Source organism: Anabrus simplex, chromosome 13, assembly GCF_040414725.1.
Source record: "Anabrus simplex isolate iqAnaSimp1 chromosome 13, ASM4041472v1, whole genome shotgun sequence".
NCBI lineage: Eukaryota > Metazoa > Arthropoda > Insecta > Orthoptera > Tettigoniidae > Anabrus > Anabrus simplex.
In genome coordinates this window covers 60,573,231-60,596,169 of record NC_090277.1, presented here as the reverse complement: position 1 = coordinate 60,596,169, position 22,939 = coordinate 60,573,231, and the positions used below count along the sequence as shown (strand labels likewise).

General features: G+C 37.9%; 1 protein-coding gene across 2 annotated transcripts in view; it reads left to right on the top strand.

Annotated features, from left to right (window-relative positions):
- The window catches only part of Miro (mitochondrial Rho GTPase), a 97,476-nt gene that overhangs the window by 51,612 nt on the left and 22,925 nt on the right, over positions 1–22,939 (top strand). The window contains exons 11-14 of one of the 2 annotated variants that reach the window (XM_067157276.2): positions 1,462–1,592; positions 3,328–3,540; positions 8,277–8,473; positions 22,581–22,652. In XM_067157276.2, coding sequence (XP_067013377.1) covers positions 1,462–1,592; positions 3,328–3,540; positions 8,277–8,473; positions 22,581–22,652 — 613 coding nt within the window. The remainder of the gene's footprint in view (positions 1–1,461; positions 1,593–3,327; positions 3,541–8,276; positions 8,474–22,580; positions 22,653–22,939) is intronic. The other variant, XM_067157277.2, reaches the window with a different exon arrangement.

The following is a 22,939-nucleotide window of genomic DNA, read 5'->3' as shown; positions in this document are numbered from 1 at the left end:
AACAGAGTCTTGTTTCATCTTATTCCTGGCTGTCCAGTATAGGGCTAGTAAATTTCCTTGTTTTTGTTGGGTTGGGTTGAGTCCTTGCACTGAAATAGGTGTTTCGAGACCATCACTGATCCAGTAATCTTGCAGAGTGTACACTTTTCCGTCTGGTATATTTTGATTCTAGCTAGATGTACAGCTAAGCAGTCATGTCCTGTTTTGAATCTGAAGATCACCCCGCTTCTCTCCTTGGCTTTATTTTATTTTTATTCCGTAGGTCGTATATTTATTTTTTTATTTTTATTTTTTCATTTCTTCATTGTAGTAAGTTGGGTAGTTTGTTTCTTCCATTTTTTAAGGTTTTTATTTGTGATTATCTTCTTAGAGATATCAATTTTGAATTGAAGTTACTTTCCCAATAAAGCCATAGGTTACAACGACAACAACAATAACATTTCCAAGAATGATCAGTTTTTCTACGTTGTCATTCCCACGCTGTATAGCATGTCCAAAGAATTGTAAAATTCTTTGTTTATATATTGCAGCCAATGGCCATAAACGAAACACATACAATAACATTAAATGACGTATTATTGTTGAGTACAAAATGCATGTCGTGCATGCATGATCTGTCTGTATCGCCTTAGTCACTACAGAGTGAATGAGAGTTGATCGTCTCTGTTGACACCATAGCACATTGTACCGTTTGCAACGTCTTCCTCATAGTTCGTGTTCACAAGTCCAGGATGTAGATAGTCTTCTTCCTGCAGACACGATGGTGGAATCCGTGTACTGCGAATCTCGTCATCGTGTGTTGCAGGTCATAGTCCGCATCTTTCCATTCTGAAGTAGTCATTGCTTGAGTCCCGTAAAATTCCAACCATATCTCATTTGTCTTGCGCTGTAACTCTTTTAACAATGTCTGATATGGCCTTGTAGACAGAAGAAGCATTTTTTGCTGTAGTTGTTCTATGAAGAAAGTCTCTCTGATGATCTCGTATGTTAGCCTAGATGGGCTGACTTTAGAAACACACAGTAATCTGATCCTGGGATTGAGCTCATTAATAACAATCATTGGTGCAAAATGTCATCCAAGGTATGCGTAACATTCTTCGCCAACACCTTGTTTCAAAATAATCTCTATTTTTCAGGTATGTAGCACAAAGAATCCATATCTTGTCTCCATAGAGCAAAACTAAAAATACCAGACTGGATACTGCTCTAATTTCTAAATACAAATATGTAATTTTACTTTGTGACTAACTGTGTGACTCTTTGTAACCATGTCAACCTGCAAATGCTTTGGGAAGATTTTCAAGCAAAACAGGTAGTTATGATCATGTACTGACCTCTGGCAATGATAACACACCGGCCTTTAGTGATAAAAATATGTATTTGATTTTTAATGAAAAACTATTTTTGAAGTCTTGTAAATTATTTTTCTCATTGATTTTTTTATTTTTTTTATTTTTACAGTAACACGAGAGAAGAGGTTGGACCTGGCAAAGAAGCAGACAAGTCGTAATGTTTACCAGTGTCATGTGATTGGTCCTAAAGGGTCTGGCAAGTCAGTCTTCTGCAGGGCTTTCCTTGGCACTTCCTTAGAGGTATGTCTGATACACCAACAGTCCCTAATCTTCACCTTAGAATAACATGTTTGCAATGGTAAATGTTTGAATTTGATTTAAATGGTAAACATTTCTTCTTACAGTCCCCTGAATTTAGTTCGGTGAGGTTTTGATTGGGAAACTATTTCTGAAAACATACCTTCCCATTTGCCACCTGTTTGTGTCGTTTGTGCCTGTTTTACACCATCACATTTTTACCAAACTCAAGACTTCACAAGAATTTTCAATACTTCACAAGTTTATTTGTCAAAATTTTTGTAATATTTAAGAAGTCCTCAGAAGTCTTCAAAAGTCTGGAAAGTGAAGAAGAACATGTTCTAATTGGTCAAAGAATTGCCAAGTCTTTGACAGAAATAACCAATGGAATTAGAGTATTAACGTTCCATGCAGCTAATCAAAACAACAAAAATGGCTTCACCTTCATAGCCGAAGGTTGATGTATGTGTGTTAATTGCTAAGTATGGGGCACATCCCTGCCTATAATACCCGGCACGTAAGGCTATACACTAAAAAGCAAATATCGCCGCCCTATTCTTTTTTTTTTTTTTTTAATGCCTCATCACTGCTACCAACTTGACTAGTTCCCTATTGAAATCATGAGACATAACCATCAACAAACTAACCTCAGTATAAGTATCAATAATGGAGGTTCCCTTAACCATGTAAATGATCAATCAAGATATTCATAATTAAGTCAGTTTTCAAGCTCAGTGAGGAATTAAGAAAATAAACACTCTCTCTCGCCCTCACTTAATTTAATGCTATATATTTCTGCCTTTATTTTGATATACACCTGTATTCTTCAGTGTTTGTCTTGTGTAGATAATTCAGCTCCCGTCTTGAAATATGCTACTACTTGTCAGACTGAAGTGAAACCACGCTGTAATAATACACACAAGCAAATATATTACATGTACATATGCCTCAAGTCAATAAGAATACACAAAGGCTGTCCGTAAACCGTACCAAAGTCGTGACAAGTAAAGGTTAGGTTAGGTTTGGTTGATAACGAAATGTCCTTCTATTTCAACTGATCATCATCACAATCATCATCATCATCGTCATCATCATCTGGGTATCCTTCCAGCAGGGTGGGTAGGACTCATTTCAACTGTATAGAGGAGGTACCGTTGCTTTCCTTTTCGGAGGAGTTTTTACTAATTTTTCTTGCTTCTTATACATCCTGGTTGAATTCTGTGCTTACAAAATGGACAAAATAAGACTGTATTAATAAAATGCTGCGTTCATCATTTAACACCAACTGCATTATTAAATGTATTGTTCGAACATGCAGCAATTCTTCTTACATAATATTACATATTTTCACTTTCAATGTTCAGTTCCTAAATGATCAACACACATTCCATTCTAAATTCATCCTGTTCTTTTTGCATTTGTAGCACTCTCTAGTTCCTCTCATCTTGATAGTAATGGGAGACTCATGCGATTACTGTACTTACTTGCCCGCTGCTCGCCCCACTGTCATCTACCAACTGCCACAAACACACATGAACATAAATGCTTTTGATTGCTTTTAACGAAATTTGTTTGTTCTATTTTAAAGATATGTTTTTTTTTTTTTTATTGTATGATACAGTTGGAAAAGGTAGTATTTTCCCATGCAGTTGTCGGAAATATTTCGTGACCTGTATGTATGTGTATGTATTAGTTCTGTAGTAGGAGTTGCAAGTCATCTCGTTTGTTTATGACGCAGGATCTGGACGTCGAGGAGGTTGAGGGTAGTCCTCAGTGTACAATCAACATGGTTCAAGTGTATGGACAAGAGAAGTACCTGGTGCTGCGAGACATTGACGTGCGCAATTTGACCGAGCCTCTTCTGCCTTCCGAAGTTCAGTGTGACGTTGCGTGTCTAGTCTATGATTTCGGCAACCCCAAGTCGTTCGAGTACATCGCTCGCATTTACCTGGTGAGTCCTTTATACTTTTTTTTTGTTCGTAGACTTCCTAGAACAACTTAGGGCAAGTTACTATGTAAGTTTCCCTTAGTAATGTTTTGTTGATGAACAGGTGAAGATAGGACAAGATGAAAAACTCTCCTGTATTTTTCAGCGTAATCATTAGGGGGCAGATGTTGTTGACCTAAAAAAAACACTGGAAATTATCAATAAAATGCCCTTAAATTTATGGGAAAATGCTATAAAATATGTCATCATCATCTTCCTTCCAAGTATTGGGCCATGTGTACCGTTACGGTCTTGCAGTTTTCTTTTTGCAAGACTTAAAAGCAATCAAAATGTCATGTAAAAAAGAAAAAAGACTTAAAATATTTTACCAAGCCCAATTCTGGTGATTGTGTAACAATGGTTTTGCAAGTAATATATCCCTGTTCTATTCACAGCACAGCTCTTGTTTTTACAGAAATAATTATCTCCCAATTTACTTGGAAGTGTATAATATGGATATAATGATTTGCCCCCGAGGAACCTGGGAAGTCTCTCTTTTTTTTTTTTTTTTTTTCTTCTTTACGTCGCACCGACACAGATAAGTCTTATGGCGACGATAGGACAGGGAAGGGCTAGGAGTTGGAAGGAAGCGGCCGTGGCCTTAATTAAGGTACAGCCCCAGCATTTTCCTGGTGTGAAAATGGGAAACCACAGAAAACCATTTTCAGGGCTGCCGACAGTGGGGTTCGAACCTACTATCTCCCGAATACTGGATACTGGCCGCACTTAAGCGACTGCAGCTATCGAGCTCGGTTCTTGTTCTTCATACTTGTGACAGATTTTTGATATTTTTCTCATTTCTGTGCATTCAACTTCCTTTACACACTCCATTTAACTCTGTACAGTTTACAAAATAAAACACGCTCATCTGCCGTAAACATGTTTCTTTTACAAATTCGTTCACTAGCTGATATAAAAATGCACTTTTTACATTTTTCATGTTTCCAATCCTTTCTCTTTTCCATTTGTTCTTGGCTGGGGTGAATGATTGGCTGTAGGATCGGTCCACCATTTTTAAAGCCCTTAATGGTGACCATTTAAAAGGAGAGTGCTATGTATTTAAAGTCCTACGACACGCCCTGAAGTAGCACAAAATGTTATGACCTTGTGGCTCAGGGCAGAAAGAGAAGCCCTGATCAAGAGAAAATAAGAAGAAGACATCAGAAGTGGTAGAAAATATCCAAGGAAGAAAGAATTAGGAGGTCTGAAGGGGAGACATACGGTGCAGGGCAGTTCTAAAACGAGTAGATATTCTTTTGCTTATTTCTCGCTTTGCAATTTTTCAAGATTTCGCTCTGTACAAAATGCTCCCTGTGATGCAATTCTTATCAGAATTTGTTTTAACTTGTGAGAATGTTCTGAAAGGTACAAGTATTTAAATTTGTAATGGGTTTAAAATTCTTTAAATTTTAATGTGAATTTTAATTGTCAGAGTTAGATTAATATTGAATTTTTTAAAATTTAGAAACAACATTTTAAACAGATAGGTATATGTCAACAAAATTTCAGTTTGATAAAACAAAAACTGTTATGCAAGGGACTTCTTTTAGGGACTACTTTTTAAGTATAAAACGTTGAAATAACATTTGAACCAATACAGCTACACTCCCCTGATTTGGTAAAATATGTGTTGGTTTTTTTTTTTTTTTTTTTTTTTTTTTTTTTTTTTTTTTTTTTTACCTAAATGCAATAACACCGAGCTCGATGAGCTGCAGTCGCTTAAGTGTTCGCCCCACTGTCGGCAGTCCTGAAGACGGTTTTCCGTGGTTTCCCATTTTCACACCAGGCAAATGCTGGGGCTGTACCTTAATTAAGGCCACGGCCGCTTCCTTCCCATTCCTAGCCCTTTCCTACCCCGTCGTCGCCATAAGACCTATCTGTGTCGGTGCGACATAAAACAGATAGCAAAAAATATATATATAAAAAATGCAATAACTGAATTTGGTAAAAATTGGTTAAAAACTGTGGAAGTTTAAAAATTCAGTCCTAACTCTGCTTAAATAGATAATGATGTCACACTTGTAGATACTAGCAGAAGAGGACTGCAGAACCAGGTTGAAAATTGGTACAAGTTTATTTTATTGTACGGTCTTAGACTGAATAGAAAGAAGGCCAAATACCTGGAAACTATTCTAAGCAAGAGTTCCATCCAAGTTGATGGAGTGGCCTTATTAAAGAAGCTTTCAATATCTCGGGTCGTGCTTGAAGAATGACAGCGGGATCGGTGATGAAGTGCACAGTAGAATAATAGCTGCATGGATGAGATGGAGGGAAGTCACAGACTTGCTTCATGATTAAAGAATCCCAATACATCTGAAGTCCAAAATATACCTGTTGCTTTATACAGTGTTGAATGTTGACCATCTGACAAACATCACATAGCTTGGAAATGCAAATGCTTCGCTGATCATTGGGTATTACCCTCCCGGATCATGTTAAGAAGGCACCGTTTGCCAGCAAATGAGCAGCGCACCTATCACTGAGATTGGACGAGAAAACTGGCCTCCAATGGTTTGGTCATGTCCTGCATACTGCACGTAGAACAGTCACTAATTTTTCTGACTACTTCGAAATTGATGGACACCGCCCACATGGACATCTGAAAAACAGCATTGGCAGGACACAGTCAATGCTGACATGAAGACTGCCAAGTTAAGACCTAATGTTGCCCAGGATCGTGCAAAATGGTATGTTGTGATCGAGACAGCAGATCTGCTCTAGTGAGAAAATGCTAGGAAGAAGAAGAAGGTGAAGGTCTTAAATGGAGTATAATTTCATCATTATTAAACGATTTTATCTATGTCCAATAAAGTGAACATATAATTTTATTCACGTTTACAAAAACTTCCTCCTAGCCCTAACTGTCACAAAAATGTCTGGGACTGGCATGTTTTCTCTCTTCATCTTTGTAGGTACCTGCTGACAATCAAAGAACATGTGCAGATCATCCTCATGTATAGATATCCGAGCTCACGTGTGGTGGCTGCAGAGTTTAAAGCATTACCCCCCAATAGGGGGGCCATTTCCCACAATGGTGTGGCCAAACTAATTGGCAGATTCTGAGAAACAGCTGGCCAGCAGATATTTTTTATTTTGGAAGGCTCTCTTTGTCATTGCTATCCTTTTTGTGACTTCTGATGTGCTTCGATTATCACTCGTAATTAGAGTTCCTAGAGAGCAAAACAGTTTCACTTGTTCAATTTTATCAGGGCCAATTTTGATAAGTGTTATAGGCATTTTCTTGGATTTACATATTGTCATGGTTTGTGTTTTCCTTGCATTAATTTTGAGCTTCTATTTGTCTAAAGTTTTTGCTAGTACGAGGGGCAATCAATGTATAATGCAACACATTTTATTTCTCAGCCAATTTCAGTTTTTAAAAATTGGAATTTTATTTGGAACATCCTTGAATATTCCCCACTTTGTCTCGTAGAGTTTCATTAATTTCTGATAGATGGCAGCACTATAACTAGCCTTCAAAATGGTATTTGTAACGGAGGTGCATACCAGATAGAGAGCAGTTATCGAGTTGTTTTTGGTGGAAAACCAAGGCATCAAAGATAGGCACTTGCAGAATATCTATGGTGACCTTACAGTGGACAAAAGCACGGTAAGTTGTTGGGTGAGGTGTGTTTCATCATCACAACATGGATTCATTCCTTCAAACTGGAAACAAAATGGCAATCCATGGAGTGGCGCCACACCATCTCTCCCACGAAGTTAACTTCAAAAACCGTACCCTCAGCTGGTAAAGTCATGGCTACAGTCTTCAGGGACTCTGAAGGGGTTATTCTGTTCGATGTCCCCCCTCATGGTGAAACGATCAACAGTGAAGTGTATTGTGCTACTGTAAGGAAATTGAAGAAACGACTTCAGCGTGTTTGCAGCCACAAAAATGCAAACAAACTTCTCCTTCCCCACGACAGCGCAAGACCTCACACAAGTCTGCACACCAGACAGGAGCTCACAAAATGTCAGTGGACTGTTCTTCCTCATCCACCCTACAGTCTGGATCTCGTGCCTTCTGACTTACATCTGTTTGGCCCAATTAAGGCTGCACTCTGTGGGGAAAGCACTACATGGATGGTGGGGAAGTTACTGATGCAGCACAACGTTGGCTCCGACATCGACCTTGTTGGGAACTTAGAATTTCCATTCGGGAATTGCTTGGTGGGCAATAATTCCATTGTGAAGTTTTATCTCCCGTATGCAGTTATCAGACTGTGCCTCTTATATAGGGCTTCTGATAAGTTCACCTGCATACACCCCAGCGTCAGTGGGTAGGGTCTGACACATCCCACTCTGATGAGTCTAGTGTCAGACCTAAGACGAAACTCTGGTTAATAGAGCAAACGCCTGGAAAGCCTTACATCTGATCTGTTTATCGACCGGTTGAGTGGTACCATGCCGGCATACAGGCCCTCACATTACGGTGCTGTAAAGCCATAAAATTGAATGGAGATTATGATGAAAAATAGGATGTTGTAGCAAAAGGATTGGAGAATAACATGGTGTATTTGAATCCTCGATAAAGCCAACCTGCTTTTAGAAAAAAAAGTGTTGCATTATACATTGAACTCCATACATTGATCATTCTCTGCATACTTTTTCCATTCAAAATACATAAACTTTCTTTATATCTTTCCATCATTCATACCTCTGTGAATATTTCCTGAAGTGCATTTTTCTTTTGATTACAGAAGTATTTCTGTGAAAGCAAAATTCCAGTATTGATCGTAGCCAACAAGTGCGATCTAGAAGAAGTCCGCCAAGAGTACCTGTTACAGCCAGCAACGTTCTGTAGTCGCCACAAGCTCCCGCCTCCTCAGCCGTTCACTGCAACGGGCAGGGTGAAGCGGGACATCTTTGTGAAGCTTGCTACCATGGCTGCTTTCCCGTAAGTGCCACCCTTGCTATATACTTACTTACTATACTAGGGAAATCTTGGAACATTCTGCAGTGTAGTCAACAAGAGACATTTGACTGCACTTAAAGGTGACCAGATGGATCCAGAAGATAAAACAGGTGTTTGTCTTTTTTTTCCCCCTAATGAAAAATAATGTTATACAATAATCAGCATTATCTTTGTATCTTACCAGCCAGCTAGGTAGGATGTTTATGAATGATTTGCCTCCATTTTGCTCTGTCTTCATATACTCCTTATTATAGTTTCCCAGTGTTCTCTAGTTTCCAGATCCAGCCACCTTTTCCTGGGTCGCATCCACTAGGCTTCTCCCCTGTACATTCATATTCAAGTATTGTCGTGGTGTTCGGTTCTCTGAATTCGGACCAACAACATGAAATTCATACCCCTCTCTCATCCTCCTTACATGTCCATACCACTTGAGTCAGTCACCACTCAGTCTCTCTGCTAGTGACAGGGCCCACCTTCATCTCTTCTCTGATATCCTCACTCCTAATTCTTTCTCAGAGACCAGTGACGTAGATGTTAGGCCCTTTTAAACAACAAGCATCATCATCATCATCATTTATTTCTCTTTGCCTTCTGCATGGCGTCCACAGAAACTTCATTTCATACACCTGTAATTTGCTCAGTTCTCTTTTATTGATTATGCAGCATTCCAGGCTGTACATCATTATAGGCAGGAGATGCATTAACCCTTTGTCCTTCGTGACGCTCCAGAGCATTCGAGTTTTATGACTCGCCTGCCAGCCGTGCTGAACGCTTCAAAGCACTAGTCACAAATGCACTCATTAGAAGTGTGTTGACAGAAATATTGAAGGGTCTTCTGAAAGCTCTGCAATCCCATGACTCAGCAAACATTTTGTTTGTTTTTTTAGCCACAAAAAGTAAGAGGAGGTCCAATATGCAATAGCCTCCAATTTCATGCAGCAAACACACGACTTCTCGTTATACCGGGCAAGTTGGCCGTGCGGTTAGGTGCGCGCAGCTGTTGGCTTCATCCGAGAGATAGTGGGTTCGAATCCCACTGTCGGAAGCCCTGAAGATGGTTTTCCGTGGTTTCCCATTTTCACACCAGGCAAATGCTGGGACTGTACCTTAATGCTACGGCCGCTTCCTTCCCACTCCTGGCCCTTTCCTATCCCATCATCGCCATAAGACCTATCTGTGTCGGTGCGACGTAAAGCAAATTCTAAATAATTCTAAATAAATAAATTATCGGTATAAAGAGCTATAAATTGTACGTGTTTTTTTATTCTACACTTTTTTTTTTTTTTTTTTGCTAGTTGTTTTACGTCGCACCGACACAGATAGGTCTTACGGCGACGATGGGACAGGAAAGGGCTAGGAGTGGGAAGGAAGCGGCCGTGGCCTTAATTAAGGTACAGCCCCAGCATTTGCCTGGTGTGAAAATGGGAAACCACGAAAAACCATTTTCAGGGCTGCCGACAGTGGGGTTCGAACCTACTATCTCCCGAATACTGGATACTGGCCGCACTTAAGCGACTGCAGCTATCGAGCTCGGTACACTATTCGTTAACAGTTCTGAGTCTTACTAGCTACTGCCTTTGTTGGAAGGCAGAGTTTTTAAATTTTCAAGAAAGATTAATAATAATAATGGTGAACACATGACTTTGGCCTACATATACTGTAAATGTAATCGGTCAGTTTTATCTATTATTATAGCATGTCATTCATTTCATCTCACTAACTCCTCTTATAAGGAAGGGCATCCGGTCGTAAAAACTCATTACGAAGATTTATCTCGTTTCATACCCGACCACATAAAGAAATGGTGTAGGGTTTGACCATTCTGTTTTATGTATCGTATTTTGCAATATTAACACAAAGAACTTCATGCCAGTCATTTCTCTCTGTCAGTCGAGCAGTAGACCGAGCGAGTTGCCCGTGCGATTAGGGGCTTGCAGCTGTGAACATGCATTCGATAGATAATGGAAAATGGTTTACTGTGGTTTCCCATTTTCCCACCATGCAAATGCTGGGGCTGTCTTTCCAGTGCTTTTCTTGGCAGTCTTTCTTCTTGCATTCACTTCACATATCCAAACCATCTCTGTTCTGTTCCAGTTTGTCATTCAGTTTTTGCACATTTAGCTCTTTTCATATATCTTCACTTCTCACTCTATCCCTCCTTGTCTTCTGTTCCATACTCCTCAGAAATTTAATTTCAGCTGCCTGTACTCTACTCTCATCTCTCTGAGTCATTGTCCAGGTCATTATAGGCAAGTAATATCCCTTGTACGTTACTTCTTTAGCCTTCATTGGCACTTCTTTATTCCTTATTAACAGACGTGCCAACTCCCCCGATTTAACGGGAGACGCCCTATTTTTAGTCCTTCCTCCCTCTCTCCTGATCGCAGTAACTTGTCTCTCGATTTTGAGAACAGGTTTAGTATTCCAGCATTTTTTTGAAAAATCCCAGCTTTTCCTCATACTTATAGTAGTTGGAGACAATTGATGTTCAGTCGGCACTAGCAAGACAGTTGCAATCAGCTGGTGGCATTGTTAAATATGACAGAATCTCTTAATGTAATGCTTTTTATTTTATCATTTCCGCAAACACTGCCGACTGTGAAATTACTTTTTAGCTTATTTACAAGAACAAAAACTCAATTCAGATCAAAGCGTCCCAAAAAGAAATCTGGAAAAGAAAATTAACCTTAAAACCCTATCAACAAGGCCAGTGCTTTGAGCATAAATCTAGTTCAGAAATTTATGAAGAGGCCTAAGGCAGTTACAATGAAGAGTCATTTGTTCTAATTAATTAATTAGAAAAATTACGTGATTGAGTACTATAATGTATTAAATATTCTTCCAGGTTATGTCATCAGTGATGTGTCTAAAATGTCGGGATATGCCGCAAAAAATTATCTCCTGATTTTTAGTTTTTTTGAAAGTTGGCACGTTTCCATTAATCTCTGTACTTGATGGTAAAAGCTACTCCCCAGTTGTATCCTCCTACTAATTTTCATATCCAGTTATCCATTTTCTGTCGGTTCACTTCCCAAGTATTTGAAGTGTTCTACAATTTCCAGTTCCTTGTCTCCAATTTTGATAGCTCCATTTCATAGTTCCTCTACCCATCACCATTGTTCAATCCTTCTATTCAGTACATTCCACTGTTGTTGTGTACCTCCTCCTCCTCATCTTCTCCCAAGATCACTTCATCATCCACAAACAGCATTACGTTCATTCCTTTCACTCTCTATAATCTTCCGTTGTTACCTTTACAATGTCGTCTATCACCATTATGAGCAGTAAAGGTGACAACACAGTCCCTTGTTTTAGCCCATTGTCAATTCCAAACCATTCTGGTCTATGCAATATTGTCTTCACAAAGCTGTAATAGCTATAAATTGCTTTTATTATTGTTATTAGTTCCTCACCTTGCTGGTGTGTGTCAGGCCTTCCCAAACTTTTGTTCCGGGGATGCTGTCATATGCCTTTAAGTCTATAAAAGTCATTACTATATCCTTTCCATATTCCCTGCTCTTTTCTATGATCAGTCTCACAAGAGGAGGCCACGACGTTCAGATCACGGATTATCTTCAAAATTTGTACACTTTCAGTAGTCCATTAGGACAACATAATGTGCAAGTAGTAAGGCGTACTGCTGATGTGTTCTCGAGAAAATCGCTAGAGAAATTTTCGCATCAAATATCTACCGGTGCGTTGCGATCATGAGTATGAGATGGCAGCGGTCGAGTGGTTAGCATTCAAGCTCTGTAATCGGTGGATCAAGTCTCACTCTTTTTTTTTTTTTTTCAACACTGGTCATATCTTTCATATATATTACAATTCAAAGGTAATATATAGTATAATGAAAAAAAATACGTGTATTTGCGTGAACTTTTATTGAATTTCCAATATTATTTGGCTGTTTACTAATTTTTATCATTATAAAAATTATATTATTCATAATTATCGACAAGCAAACAACAAAATGCATAAAGTGTTCCTGAAAATGTATGCCTGTCCTGATTTTCAAAAGCCCCATACCTGACAGTGAAATCGGATAAGGTACCCGGAACGCCTAAGTAGTATGCCTTACTATTTGCACATTATGTTGTCTTAATGGACTACTAAAAGTGTACAAAGTTCGAAGATAATTTGTGATCCGAATGTCATGGCATGGTCTTGTCAGAATGAAAATGGGTTCCACTGTTGACCTTCCACTTCTGAATCCAAATTGTTTCTCTTGTAACTGACTTTCCACCTTTTCTCTAATTCTTCTTTCCAATACCCTTTCAATGGCAACATGTTAGCTGTTGTGTTAGTTGGAAAATAGATTTTTAGAAGAAACATAAAAGTACTGGCCTGGTTTATTTGCTGGTATATAGATGTGGTAAATGGTATTGCTTTTGTGCCCATGGTAAAAATGCCTCATTTCATTTGGGAAAAATTGTAAATCTGCCTTATTTCAAGGCATCAAGTAAAGAGGTATAGTATGTAGAACGATTTTTTTTTTTTTTTAATACGTTGTAAAATTCTACATAGTGGGTTCTTTAATACCTTGATGATAACCAGTATTATTGAATAAGTTGCTCTGTATTGTATCTTGTAGGTATTCTGTGTCAGCACTTTGAAACAATGGCCTTATGGGTGGAAAACTGTTCTCTAGTGTTTTACAATAATTCCTCACCAAAGTTAATTCATATTTATACTGCAGAAAGGGAACCTCAGTCAGAAGAAGGGAACTTTGGGAAAAGAATTGATCCCTTTGCTTACAATGTGTTTGTCCTTTGTAGATGTTCCTAAACTCCCTTTCAGTATCCTAAGAAATTAATTGTTACTTTCAGTGTTCTCTTTCTAGCTTATGTATCAGTTGTAGCCATCTGTTATTTTTATTATTTGTTGTAAGGAAGTAATTACAATTTAATATCTAAATTACAAATATAAGCAGTTGACTGTGGTGTCTCTAAACACAGATCTTTCTTTTCACTCCTTGTAGGATCTCATAGGGCAATTTTGAGCAATATGCTTCAATTTTTGCTTCTCAGTGCCACCGTCACAATATGGCGAAGGGCTTCTTTTCTGTTTGTACTGGAGATCTCTGCATAACCTGTGATTTGTCTGAATCTGGTTTGATTTTGCCCAAATGTCTCGGAGGTTGATCAAAACCAGACACCCTTTCTGTGATGGACAGAATTTCAGAACACACTCAAGATGCAAACTGTCTCCATTCATGCGACCAATGCTCGCAAATGTAGAAATTGGTAGATTCAAGATTCTGTGCCATACAATTTGGCGGGTGTCTCAATCATAGCCTGTCAGTGTGTAGGTGATCGATATCTGCATGAATTAGGATATTTAAATATTCCTTCATCAGAGTGCAGTGGATGAGTATAGCTTAGTATTGGAAGCCATTGAGTTAGAGTTGATGTGATTCTTCTCATAGTCTTGTGCATGTTACACATTATAAATTTCATATTTGATCCGTATTGACAAGAATTCACACTGCTTTGTGATTAAGATAGGGTCTACCTATTCAGTACAAGTGCGTAGCTATGGCAGACTTTTAAATTTTAAGTCATCAGTACAAGTTTGAACCTGCCAGAGGTCATCTTCAGCCATTGATAAAGTAAAATAGATAATTTGACAAGATTCAAATTGTTAAAAACAACACTTGATGAATAACAAAAGGAAAAATGGTTCACAATATTAAAACTTATGACAAGTTGAAGGTATTGGGGAGATTGATTGTAATCATTCTCAATGTTACCACTAAGGTATCGAGCCATAGAGGTTGTCTCAAGATGTTTTCTTGCTGTTATTTTACTGCTTTAAGCCAACCCCCCTCCTTTCTCCGGGCTGGGGACCGGCAATAGCAACTACTGAGCTACTCAATTCATGCAGCAGGTACTGCCGGCATTACAGCTCAGTTATCAAACCTAAAGCACTATATGCCTCAGAAACCTTTATCATTGAAGGCAGACATAGAGAAACAGGAGAGGGAAGTATTGAGGAAAATCTTTGGTCCAGTCTACTCAGAGAGAATCTGGATGAAACGGAAGTCTCAGGAGCTTTAACAGCATTCTGAAAAGATCACTGACACCATCAGGAAAAGGTGATTAAAGTTCTATGGCCACATTCTCAGAATTAACAGTGACAGGCTCACCAAGAGGATTCTCAACCCTGCTCTCTCATTGAAAGTCAAGAACAACTGGCTTAGTGAAATAGAAAAAGACCTTCAGAAAATTGGCATCCCTCAGGAAATTATTTAAGATTGACTCCAGCTCAAAAAAGCAGTCGACAACCACCATTTTGTATATTATAACTATTTATAATAGTTTATTTAAATCCGCCTTGATCAATACACTCATTAAATGAAAGAAACATTAATTAAACCATACATGTTTCGGGAAATCTCAACCATTCCCTTCATCAGTGGTTAGATCAAAGAATAACACAATATGACACAATCTTTTGTTTTACAGTTTGAAGGAGTATTGTGTCCCAATACATCATATCAAAGAGTAAAGAGAACTTATGAAATATTATAAAAATGATCAATACATTCAATTTATCTCTCTATTATGATTCTTCTTAGACATAGGTATGTTCATAGCTCTATTAATTAAACTGTAAGATGTTGCCTTTTTATGTTGACCTGGATGATTGGAGTCATTTCTGATAAATATAATCCATCAAATCGCTCGTAGCAACGGATATTCCAACAGATTTATTAATAGAATGATAAATAAAGTGAAAAATAAACCTAAAACAACTTTAAATAAAGAGCGAAAAGAGAAAAAGAAATTCGTAGTTCTAACTTTTCGAAATAAGCACTCTTATCAACTGGCTAAAATTTTCAGGAAAAAGAACATCAATGTCACATACAAAACGGATAATAATACTAATAAGATAATTTTCAATTCAGATAAAATAGAGAATAAATGTATATTTAATAAATCAGGAATTTACAAATTAACATGCCAAACATGTAAACGATACATAGGACAGTCCGGAAGAAGTTTGGCTATAAGGTACAAAGAACACATTAATGCGGTCAAACATAAAAGATATTCGGCAATGGGAGAACATATGGTTGAAATGAATCATAAATTTACAGACATTTCCAATGACATGAAATTATTACATTCAACCAGAAAGGGAAAACTGATGAATGTTTTGGAAAATTTAGAAATTTACCTTATACAAAAATGTAATTCTGAATCAAGTTTAAATGAGAAAAGTACAGAAGATAACCCACTGTTTAGGCTAGCATATAATCATTTAAGGAACAAAAAGAAGAAGAAAAGAAGAAAAACTTGAAGATCCTAAATTTGTATAGTGTTCTCATTCATTTCAACCAAAATTGAATGTATTGATCATTTTTATAATATTTCATAAGTTCTCTTTACTCTTTGATATGATGTATTGGGACACAATACTCCTTCAAATTGTAAAACAAAAGATTGTGTCATATTGTGTTATTCTTTGATCTAACCACTGATGAAGGGAATGGTTGAGATTTCCCGAAACATGTATGGTTTAATTAATGTTTCTTTCATTTAATGAGTGTATTGATCAAGGCAGATTTAAATAAACTATTATAAATAGTTATATTATACATTGAGACCAGTCAATACGGACCAAACACAATATTAACCTATCATGATTAAGTTTATTAACAACCACCATTTTGCTGAGAAAATTAATACCAAGACCAATAAATCATGGACTGAAGAACGGAGAAAAATGTTCAGTGCCCAGATGAAGATATTTTGGGAGAAGAAAAAATCTACATCAGCTAAATAAGTTCTATTGTGCTCCATAGATGGGCATAATGCTGTAAAAAGAAAGAAAAAACTTATGATAGTAAAATTGATGAAATACTCTTACAAACATTGTGTCAATTTATACATGAATTAAAACTAAACCATGGGTTTTAAAGTCCATTAAGTCTTGAGGAATGTCCATGTGAATAGCTGAAGCATTGGCGTGGGAAAGGTAGTAAGTGCCAAAAGCAGTTACTATGTTCTCTGCTCCAAAAACCTGGTACTTAACACAAGAGCAATCTAGTGGGAACATTTTCAACCTGTTCTTATTACCTGTGGACTATACTCCAGGCATGTAAGCCTTTACACTAAGGGTACAACCTTACTCTTTCTCCCCTGTTAATACCGACAGTCGTGATTTTTAGTTATTTTAACTCTTGGGTTCGATTCAGTGTTGCTAATTATACAGTTTAGGGACCCTGCTTGCCGATACGTCTTACAGTTACTGTTAATCTGGCACATTTGCAGATGGCAGTCGTGGTTTATTTCGTGATTTGCGAGAATTACATATTGCCACTACCGTATTGTTAAAATCACTAATGTTTCATTTGCGAGTATAATTAAAGCATATTTTCTTTTTCTGTGGGATTGTAAATCTGTTTGGGTAACACCAGGTAAGTAGAATTGTGGCAAGTTCGAATAATGTATTTAATAACATAGTTGGTGTGAAATGATGAACTCAGCATTTTATCAATTATGGTCAATTATAACGTCTAAGAATCAAGAAAAAATCTGTAACAACTCCTCCGGAAAAGAAAGCAACATTACCTACTCTATAAAGATCAGTTCAGTTCAAATGGAAGGAAATTTCGTTGTCTACCTAACTTAACCTAACCTTCTTGTCATGACTGTAGTACGGTTTGCTGACTTAGCCTTTGTGTATTCTTATTGACTTACGGCATATGCACCTGTGTATTTGCTTGTGTGTATTATTATAGCATGGTTTCACGTAAGTCCGACAAGTAATAGCAAATTTCGAGAAGGGAGCTGAATTATTTACACAAGGCAAACGCCGAAGAATACGATTATAGTAACGCGTATATCAAAATAAAGGCAGAAATATATAACATTAAATTGAGTGAGGGTGAGAGAAAGTGTGCCTATTTCCTTAATTGCTCATTAAGCTTGAAAACGGACTTAATTATGAATATCTTGATTTAACATTTACTCGGGTAAGGGAACCTCCGTTATCAATACTTACATTGAGCTTTGTTCGTTGATGGTTATATCTCATGATTTCAATATGTAACTAGTCAAGTTGGCAGCAGTGATGAGCCATTAAAAAAAAATAAGAGAATAGGGCAGCAGTATTTGCCTTTCAGTATATAGCCTTACGTGGCGACCACGTCCTCTGTGGTGTTGGCCTTGGTTCTTACTACGTTCTTCATGAAAAAAATTGAAAATCCATTTTTGGCACTTACTGTCTTTCCCATGTCAATGCCTTAACTGTATAATGGAACTTTTGTGATATAACCACTGGGATGACTAAAATTACATTCACAAGTGCATAGATAAACACAAGTACAAAAATTCAACAGTTGTTATATTATAGACATGATACTGTATAGGCTTTTGGGCTTATGCCGTGTCAAGAAAATAAGGTGAAATTCGTTATGTTTGCAAAGAAGAAGACTTTCTCGTGGACAGTCAAGATTTTCTTCTGATGACGCAGAACACAGTTCTCTGCGAAACGTAAAGAATTTGACCTTATTTTCTTGACACAGCATAAGCCCAAAAGCCTATACAGTATCATGTCTATAAGTACGGGCTGTGATAGCATCAATGGCAACAGTTGTTATATTAATAATAATTTTAATGGCGTGTGGCCTCTGAAGAGGCCTGGTGCAGGTATTTCAAGTTGATGCCGTATAGGCAACCTGCACATCTATGAAGATGGGACCGTACCTCTAATGAATCCTAATGATGAAGATGGCATACACCCATTGGAATTAGAAAATGAAGGTTAAAATCCCCGACCTGGCCAGGAATCGAACCTGGGACCCTCTGGACCAAAGGCCAGCACGCTAACCATTTAGCCATGGAGCCGGACAACAGTTGTTATAAAAAGGAATGAGCTTATGTAAATCATAAGTCAAGTTAAATGATTATAGTAGGACATCTGCTTGATGTTATCTAATGTAGTAATTTGGCATTGGGGGGACATAATAAGAAGATGCTAGAAGTATGTGGCTCGATAGTACTGTATTTTAAAGCAACCAGCGAACTGTTTACAGTTGCGGATGCAGTGAGTTGTAAATAATTCAGTAAGACGCTTGAAATATGGAAGAAAAAAAAAGTTTGCTGGAATTTTAGTTTGATATGTGGAAAGAAGTGAGCTCTCGGACAAAAACTCCAACTTTGCTGTACAGGAATGAAAGCTGGATAGGCTCAAGATGTCTTACTCATAGGTGGGAAGTAACAAACATGAAGGTAGTAAGAATAATTGCTGCTGAAAACAGGTGGGAACAATGGCAGGGGAATACTCGGAATGAGGAGCTAAGTTAGGAATAAACTCGATGGGTGCAGGATTATGTCAGGCGAATAGAGAAGTAGAGGTTACCCAGGACTTCTCTTTCTTTAATTTTTTTTTTTTTCAACCTGCTTGGGTTGGATGTTTCCACCTCACAAATATATATATTTTATTAAATTACATTGCAAAACTAATATAGGCCATCTTCAGCTGGATATATTATAGTACTAATGTCTAAAATAGCATGTTTCACTGCTGTCAAATCATCATCTTCTTCTTCTTCTTCTTCTTCTTCTTCTCCTTCTTCTTTGCCTACCGCTTTTTCCCACGCCTGTGGGGTCGCGAGTGCGAACTGCATCACACATGTGAATTTAGCCCTGTTTTACAGCCGGATGCCCTTCCTGACGCCAACCCTGTATGGAGGGATATAATCACTATTGTGTGTTTCTGTCGTGGTTGGTAGTGTAGTGTGTTGTATGAATATGAAGAGGAGAGTGTTGGAACGGACACAAACACCCAGTCGCTAAGCCAGAAGAATGAATCAGAAGCGATTAAAATCCCTGACCTGGCCGGGAATCGAACCTGGGACCCTCTGAACCGAAGACCAGTACGCTGACGATTCAGCCTACGAGTCGGACTTTCACTGCTGTCAGATATCACTATTCTTATCTTAAAATGTTTTTGTAGTTTAATATCGTATAGGATAATATTGTATTTAATTGAAGATAACATGTTCGTATTTTACTTGTAATCAAATGGTGCACAGCAAGTTTTAACGAAGCTATTTTATTACAAAAATATTTAAAGACAACAGTAGTGAACTTGAACTGTGATATTATACTGAAATGAAAACCTACAACCTGTTTTCCAGTCATTGACCGGGTCAGGGATGATGTAACGAATGAATCATATGTAGGCTATTAGTACGATGGGGTCGCCACTCCCAAAGTGATTTATTAATGACTGATAGATGCTATGAAATGAGAATGGAGAGTGTTGGTGGAATGAAAGAGGACAGGGAAAACCGGAGTACCCGGAGAAAAACCTGTCCCAGCTCCGCTTTGTCCAGCACAAATCTCACATGGAGTGACCGGGATTCGAACCACAGTATCTAGCAGTGAGGGGCCGACGCGCTGCCGTCTGAGCCACGGAGGCTCTACTGATATTATACTATAAAAACATTTCAAGATAAGAATAGTGATATTTGAGAGCAGTGAACTGTGCAATTTTAGAGTTTAGTACTATAATGTATCCGGCTGAAGACGGCGTATAAGGCCGAAACTAGTACTGCTGGCTCAATTCAGTGGTATTTGAAGGTGCTCAGATAAGTCAGCCTCATGTCGGTAGATTAACTGGCGCATAAAAACTCCTGTGGGACAAAATTCCGGCACCTCTGCGTCTCCGGAAACCATGAGAAGTAGTTAGTGGGTCGTGAAAACAATAACATTATTATATTATTACTAGCTGCAGTACCCAACATTGATGGGAATATCATATACCATGTACAAAGTTATCTAACTACCCAGCTACTTTCCATCAGACGCAGCAGTAATCCCATCTATCAGGGATGAGTGGCAGCAGAAGAGACAAAGCATATCACAACAGTGGTCAATGTGTTGTTACACTTTTATGAGCTTTCGATATTGTATGGCTTCATATTTAATTTTCTTCTGGGCTTGAGATATTGGGGCATCTAATGTAAAGGGTGTCCGTCCTTCTTTCATGACACCCTCTTGTCTTATTCTACAAATGATCGTTCCTTTACGATTCTTTTTTTTTTTTCTCATTTTTATAATCACAATTTTCCTTGGCGATATGGACCGATGTCCACATGGTTTTACACACGATTGAACAGTATTTCCATGTTACCAATGCTCGGACTAAGTAACAACAGTCTAAATTCATCAATTTTATTATCATAGTCAGTACAGTAAAACTGTATAAGACATAAATGATCGTAAATTGAATTTCCTATAACTTTTGTTATGTAGTACTTTTCAATAAGACCCATAACATACTTGTTTTTAAATTTAATTTTATCCAGCTTCCCCTTAACTACCATTTCATCCACTGTAAATAAAATTATTTATAGCCTGGAATGTAGGGTCCTATTCTCTGACTTTGCATACCGAATTTCATTAAATTCTATTCACCCATTTTCTCGTGGTTCAGCATTGATATGGACGTGGCAATAAAAATCTAAGTTCATGAATATCTCCATTATCATAGCTGGTACAGTCAAAACGTGTATGACATAAATGGTCAGAAATGTAATTCTTTATAGATTTATTGACAGGACCACTAATAACATAGATATTTGAGAATTACATTTTAGGCCCTCCCCTACACTACCATTTCACTCAGCGTGAATAAAATTATTTATAGCCGAGAGTGTAGTGCTTCATTCCCCAACTTAAGATATCGATTTTCATTAAATTCCCTTCAACCATTCTCTCGTGATACACGTACATACTGACAGACGAAGATGATGGAAAAATGAAAAAAGTGCATTTCCTTGTTACTGTGAGCTTGGCTGATACAGAAATACCGTTCTTTTTAAATTTTGAGCACTGTACAGTGCTAGTACTACAATGTAATTTAAAATACAAATACTTATATTTGTGAATGTATATAGTATTGATTAGGTGGTAACATCCAACCCTTATAATTGTGAATTGTAGACCCATCATACAGAAAAATGAAACTAATATCATATGAAATTCGGTTTACATCGCACTGACACAGATAGGTAGGAGAGGCTAAGAGTAGGGAGGAAGCGACGGTGGCCTTAATTAAGGTACAGCCCCAGCATTTACGTGGTGTGAAAAGGGAAACCACAGAAAACTATCTTCAGGGCTGCCGACAGTGGGGCTCGAACCCAGTATCTCCCGAATGCAGGTTGATAGCTACGTGATTGAAACCGCACAGCCACTTGCTCGGTCCTAGAAGAAAAATGGACACAGCCAAAGGGAAAGATTTTATTGAATAGATATAGAACTAGCCTCCGTGGTTTCTGTGGTTTCCCTTTTCACACCAGGTAAATGCTGGGGCTGTACCTTAATTAAGGCCACCGTCTGTGCGAAAAACACTCAGTCCCCACATGGCTCTATTATTGGACAATACTTATTGATTGACTATTGGGCTGATTGGCTCAGACAGTTGAGGCGTTGGCCTTCTAACCCCAACTTGGCAGATTTGATCCTGGCTCAGTCCGGTAGTATTTGAAGGTGCTCAAATACGTCAGCCTCATGTCGGTAAAAAACTCCGGGACTAAATTCCGGCACCTAGGCATCTCCAAAAACCGTAAAAAGAAAAGTAGCTAGTGTGACGTAAAGCCAGTGACATTGTTGTTATTATTATTATTATTATTATTATTATTCACAGAGGCTTGCAAATTCAATGCTGAAAGGTATAAGAGTCTGTAATGAAGATGTATGTTGGTATGTACAATATAAGTGAACTGCATATGACATTGCATACTTTTGCCAATTCTGTATTGAAAATATTTCCCTCAGAAAACAAATACGATTCCTATCCTAGCCCTTTCCCATCCTACCATCACTGTGTTAGTGCAAAATTTAAAAGGTAGCAAAAGTAAAAGCAAATATGTTAATGTAGGCTATGTTGAATCTTTCAGTCTAGAATGGTTACTAAAATGGCCAAGGTTTCAAAGTGCTCAGTGATTTTTTCATAAATGCTAAGTCATTCTGTTGTTCCCTCTAGCCGTTTCCAAGCTGCGTGGATCTTATTCTACAGACACAGGTTTGTCTGCCCACAGTTTTATGTTTTCACTGTATTTAATTTCTTCCAGCAATCTACGCCGTTTGGTTCACGTTCTGTTGTTACGCCCATCACCTGGCGAATGGTTCTCTCGCTGTTTCAGGTTCAGCCCAATAGTTTTTTTCCAGTTTGGTTTGATTTATTTATTTTATTTTTTTCTCTGCACTGCTGTTCGTGTTGCATGTCCCGCTGTTGCATCTGGAATGTTAATTTTGAGTATTGCTGATGCCCGAATGTTAATTTACTGTAAGTTGTGTACTTGCTGTCTTGTCTGTTATATTTAAAGTTAAAAACTTCATTATTGTTCCGTATTGAATAGAGAAATAAGATGTACAATATTATAGGTTAGGATCCACCTTTCAATACTCCGTAATAAGATGGTAAAAAGTA